Source organism: Helicoverpa armigera, chromosome 1, assembly GCF_030705265.1.
Source record: "Helicoverpa armigera isolate CAAS_96S chromosome 1, ASM3070526v1, whole genome shotgun sequence".
Lineage (NCBI taxonomy): Eukaryota > Metazoa > Arthropoda > Insecta > Lepidoptera > Noctuidae > Helicoverpa > Helicoverpa armigera.
This window is the reverse complement of record NC_087120.1, coordinates 12742729-12748793: the sequence shown is the minus strand read 5'-3', so window position 1 is coordinate 12748793 and position 6065 is coordinate 12742729. Positions and strand designations below refer to the sequence as shown.

At 44.3% G+C, this 6065-nt stretch overlaps 1 protein-coding gene across 1 annotated transcript; it reads right to left on the bottom strand.

The window, feature by feature from the left end:
- Positions 1-67: 67 nt before the first annotated feature.
- LOC110379986 (glutamine synthetase) lies at positions 68-5311 on the bottom strand. Its single transcript, XM_021339833.3, has 8 exons — positions 5130-5311; positions 4535-4735; positions 4176-4367; positions 3281-3442; positions 2714-2930; positions 2350-2607; positions 1904-2043; positions 68-365 (listed from the first exon to the last, which is right to left on the bottom strand). Exons 1-8 carry the CDS (start codon positions 5164-5166, stop codon positions 217-219), a joined length of 1356 nt encoding a protein of 451 aa, XP_021195508.3. The 5' UTR covers positions 5167-5311; the 3' UTR covers positions 68-216.
- Positions 5312-6065: the final 754 nt, after the last annotated feature.

Here is a 6065-nt window from a genome sequence, read left to right as displayed (position 1 = left end):
AGTATTTTGGGAGTAGAACAGGACACTGGACAGTTAAAAAGATTTTCATAAAAGAAATGTTTGCAGCTATTGGTAAACAATGTATTGAATTAAACATTTTCCTCTTTCGTAAAAAGGGAAAGTTTTGATGCTTTATAAAAGTGCATTTAGAGGTGCTGAAACTAACATCAGTAACTATAAAAAATGACTTAAATCACCTGCATGTGAATGTTTCAGTTATTCGTTGAGCACACATGTTCGAAGCAAAGCGTCCACAACAACATAAGGGTCACAGTTGGCCCCAGGCCGACGGTCTTCGAAGTAACCCTTTTTTTCAAAAGCGATGTTCCGATGTATCCTGATGCTGTTTAATCGTTCACCGACCCCTACGAACAAGATCACTATGAAGCCTACGAAATAACGCGGCAACGAGTATGATATAGGGTTATACCAGGTAAGCAATGCTTGGCGTGTAGGCCCAAGGATGGCAGTAGGGCAATGGCCACCCCATCTTGTCATGGGTTTCACGGCAAAGGCACGTTAAGGGCCGGCGCTCACTGACGGCGTGGCACGGCATGACACGAAGGGTTGCTGTTGGGATTCCGCGGCATGCAGTGGTATCCCGCGGCGTGCAGTGGCATGCCGTGGCATTCATCTGAAAGCCCAGCCACTATGGCATTCATCAGTTTTGCGCCATCGAAATGCTGTACAAGTTTCTACCTTATTTCAACTAGCTAGCAATCATAATTCCTCGACCCCTAAGTGTCCCATACGTTTCGCGGCATGCCGCGTCATGCAACCGCATCCTGCGGCACGTCGCGTCATGCCGTGGCATCTTGCGGCACGTCGCGTCAAGTCGTGGCGTTCTGCGGCACGTCGCGTCATGCCGTGGCATCTTGCGGCACGTCGCGTCAAGTCGTGGCGTCCTGCGGCACGTCGCGTCATGCCGTGGCATCCTGCGGCACGTCGCGTCATGCCGTGGCATCCTGCGGCACGTCGCGTCATGCCGTGGCATCCTGCGGCACGTCGCGTCATGCCGTGGCATCCTGCGGCACGTCGCGTCATGCCGTGGCATCCTGCGGCACGTCGCGTCATGCCGTGGCATCCTGCGGCACGTCGCGTCATGCCGTGGCATCTTGCGGCACGTCGCGTCATGCCGTGGCATCCTGCGGCACGTCGCGTCATGCCGTGGCATCCTGCGGCACGTCGCGTCATGCCGTGGCATCTTGCGGCACGTCGCGTCATGCCGTGGCATCTTGCGGCACGTCGCGTCATGCCGTGGCATAGTGCGGCACGTCGCGTCATGCCGTGGCTTCCTGCGGCACTTCGCGTCATGCCGTGGCATCCTGCGGCACTTCGCGTCATGCCGTGGCATCTTGCGGCACGTCGCGTCATGCCGTGGCATAGTGCGGCACGTCGCGTCATGCCGTGGCTTCCTGCGGCACTTCGCGTCATGCCGTGGCATAGTGCGGCACGTCGCGTCATGCCGTGGCATAGTGCGGCACGTCGCGACATCGTGGTATACAAAGAAAGTAACATAGATTCTAAATTCATTGAAATAAGATTCAAAATGACTTAATTAGCATTAAAATCCTTTGCCGTGCCATGCCGTGCCACGCCGGCAGTGGGCGCCCTAAGTTCACCAAGATGAGAAGATTCGCGTGGACCGGTGGGAGTATGGGTCGCCAGGATAGTCAGGAGCTAGAAACTCCGATAGGCAGCCTCTCCATATAAAACACTGGTAATCAGCTGCACTCGATTTGAATGGAAGCCAACCCCAACATAGTAGAGAAAAGGCTAGACAGTGACAGAGTATGAACCATATCGGCCCAAAACGTGAGTAATGTGATTACCCACGTGGACGCAGTCGTGAGTGAAATAGTACATACGTAGTAGGCAGGTATTATTCGCCAGGAGTACTTACCAGCGGTTAATTCATCACCATGAGCTACTTGGTGGCTACCAACCAAACGCTTGGCATTTTCTCGCCCTCCGTGAGGGTCGAACAACTTCAGATGTGCCTGATGAGCATAGCCCAGCTTTTCAATAGCCTTCTCGATTTCTCTGCAAGTCGAGAATACTCGGTATTATAGTAATAGAATTATTGTATACTAGCTACCATCCGCGTTCTAAAATAAGTGCTTCCCGTTTCCGGATGGTGATAACACTATGTCCTGCTCCCGGATCTAAGCTACCTTCCCTCTTAATTTTCCTTAATCAGTCGAGCCGTTCAAACGTGTTGGTATGACCAACCATTCATTTTTATATTTGTATACCTGTAGATAAATTGTTGTACTTTGCATGGTGTGTGCAGTGAAGTCAGGCGCCACTTAGGTATCTACTAATTCATTATATCCAAAACCTACTCACACAATACCGTTAACATCGCGCATTAGTTTGGTAGAAAAATTCACGTGTGCTCCAGAACCCATCCAATCCGGAAGTGGCTTGGGCTTCATGCTGACTTCGATTCCATACTGTTCGGCTAGAATTTGTAGGATGTAGCGAGCCATCCAAAGGTCATCGCCGGCACTCACTCCAACTGATGGGCCGATCTGGTACTCCCATTGTGATGGACCCATTTCCACGTTGAGGCCTACGATAGGTATGCCAGCGTATAGGCAACATCTAGGTAAGAGAAACATAAGTTTACTTGTAATGGAATTAACAGCACGTGTTCTCAAGCCCTAATTTATCTAGTGTTTTCTAACAACTTATAGATTTGTAAACCGACTTATAATGCGCTTCCATTAGGTCTCGTCCGAATGTTCTATCGGCTCCAACCCCGCAGTAGTACCGCGATGATCTCTCCGGGAAGCCCTTGTACGGCCACCCTAACGGCCTCATGTCATCGGCACTCATCAGAAATAACTCCTGCTCAATGCCGAACCACGGCTCGTCTTCTTCACACTTTAGGTACGCCTCGGCACAGCGGACTCGGTTGTTGGTTGCTGTAGATACACCAAATTGAATCTAAAACGTTTGGCTACTATTTTTCTCGACTTTTTAGGCTTATATGAGGTGAAGGTTTTTTTTTCTCAAATCTACTGTTGATACCTTCTTAAGTACTGTTTTTTATTTTATTTTTACGCATATGGCATATAGGGAACACTTGGATCACCCTAAAATACTTACAAACCAAGACTGATTTCACAATATTGCGCTCCGAATAAGGTTATCAAAATGGGTAATCGAGTATGAAAAGGCTGAAGAAGAATTATCTTGGCTATGAAAATAGCAAATATCACCTGGTTTTATGCTCTGGATCATCAGGACATAGAGGTACCTAATGTTAACTTACCTGTTGGCTGTAATTGCGTATCGTATGTATCGCACATAACGAGGATGCTTCGTCCTCTGTGAATCGGATCCCTGTATATGGCGCGCGGAAATAAGTACATGTCAGCATTTGTCCTTTTCGCTTGTCGAGTAGCACTACCATTGAACGACATAACGGGTAGATCTGTTGAGGAGTACACGAGTAAGTATGTGAATAATGGAGTTGTACCTACTTCAACAAGAAATACAGGTACCTACAATCTGTATTACAACTCAAATGCTTCTTCTGGGCCCCGATTCTCCTAAGTTAATAATGTCAAAATCGAATCGCAATATGATCCTAATAGCAGTTTTAACCATATCGTGCATTCTGCTACTAATAAAAGACCAATCGGATTCGATTGACATTTGATTGGTGTGCGATTGGTCTGCTACTTTTGATGATTTTGGTCTATACGGTAGTTTGCTGTACAATCATTTTGCAATCGTAAATCATTTCCAGACAAAATGATTCATTATTGAATGACAGAAAAGGATAAAAACGTTTATTTCAAAGAAAAAATAGCGGAATGCCACATACGCTTCAATCGTAATCGAGTCGGAATTGGATCTCAGTCGAATCGAGTCGAACGTCAATCGAATGGCGCTTAAGTAAAATTAGGAGAATCGGGCCCCTGGTCTACTCCCTCTAGCGAACACTAACCATTTTTGCTCGTAGGTAGGATCCTTTAATTAGAATACGAGAAGGGCCGTTTGTTCGAAACTATGGGGTTTCAGAAGATTGAAAATCTGACCACCTGTTATAGAATAATGATCTAATAACAATCACTAGAAGGATGGATTTTGGAAGTCGGTTTACTTTGAATTTTAGTTTATGCTTTCTATTCTAAGTACTTATCTACTTTTTCATATTTAACCTTTCAAGTTCTCATCAAAAACGCCGATGTTTCTGGTGGCCCGCAGTCTGCATTGCACTTTGAAAATATTTTCAAGATTTCTTGGAGAAAAATACGGTGGCAAATATTTGTGTTGCTCGGAATATTTCAGTTCCTTATACGCTTCTTCCCTCAATTTCTCATCGCGTGCGTTCATTATGGTTGTAAATCTATCTGTAAAATTTGAAAGTAGCTCCAATTTTGTCGTTTGTAAGATTAGCGTTTTATTATAAATTCTAGTAATTTAAAGGCACACATAATCTAGAGCCTGGGAGAGAATAAAGACTACTTTCTATTCAGTTAGGAAAAGCTAGTAGGTATTAGAAATTGCGGGAATACACCTTCAGGCACTTTAGGTAGAAAGTTCAGCGTGCGATTTTTGGATCTCAAGTTTTCGCCAGTGCCGTCGATCCAGACATATGTGGCTATAAGTTTGTCATCAGGAAGCGGGAGACTGAAGTATTTTCCAAGAGGATTGTCCATCAAAGTTGGTCCCTTTGGGGGGTTACCGTGTATTCGTCCCACATTCTTCACCATGTTATCTATTAATTCAATAACATAAATATACATTTGAGCTTTCTAAACCACTTTAGAAGTCATTTACGGTTAGTCTGATAGAAGCCAGAAAGTCTGATAACCACTTATTAGTTAATAGGTATGGGATTGCTCATGTAGTTGGGGAGGTCAGATCGGCAGGCGCTCCATGTAAAGGACTAACTATTTAAAATTGAATTATTTCAATAGTGCTCCATTACATCTTCGAATCGTTTGCCACCAATCTTTTGATTTTATAGAATCTCGACTTGTGGATAGAAACAGAGGTAAGTACCTACCTACTTACTTTAAATTAGGACAAAACGTGACTAGCAAGGAGAAGGTTCATATATCTTTTATGATTTACCTACTTATATTATGTTTTCTTACAAAATTACCTACCAATACGATTGTCTCGTACAACATACGTTGAGTACATTGTGTAAAGTCCTGGTGCAACTCACACTTGGCCGGTTTGCTATTTAACTAGTTTCATTTACGACTTTATTGATTTAGCATAATTATTGGGCTAAAGAAACCTTACACAAAATCAATAACAAATAATGAGTTTGACTTAATTTTGACAATTACCGCCCATAGCTTAGACAAAGTATTGTTTTAAATGTAAACATAAAGGCCATTAAATACTGAGTTTGTATTTCACCATAGTTACAAGAAATTCTTTAGAGACTAGGTAATCACATTTATTCAAAGTACCTATGCCCATAGAACACTTGCCATGTTATTTATTACATAACAGCATCATAAAAGTAAATAGTTTTTCAGACAACAAGGCATTTTTTTTATACAAGACCTAAGAAATAACGCATCCACTCTAAAGTTTGACATGTAAATCAGATTTCAGTGGGTATTAGTGTTTCTAGCAATGCTGCATTATCAGCAAAACAAAAGACAGCCCTGGAAACGCTACGGTAAACAGGATTTATCACGTAAAATGCACTCGTGCCATTGCGTGCGGTGCTCACGGGCTGTGAAAGTCAAATGACATTGAAAGGTAACACCCCCTAGCCCTAGCACGCATGCGCCAATCCGTGACATGCGCTCTGCAAATCGAACCTCCTCGCGCGTCATGAAGTCCTGGTAGAAACGCGAAATAGCGGGCTCAATGCGCTGGCCATAGGTGAAATACACTGCGCTGGCATAATACTGAAATTTCTACTAGGCTCGCAGGAAGGGGTAGGAGATCGTTTCAGGAGGAGAACGACATCTACCTTCGTGTTTTAAATCTACGAAGTAACACAGTTTGCTACGAATGTCGTAGCACGTTGTTTGACGATAAGTTGAAAAGATGGCGTTATAATTCTGAAATTTTCAGCA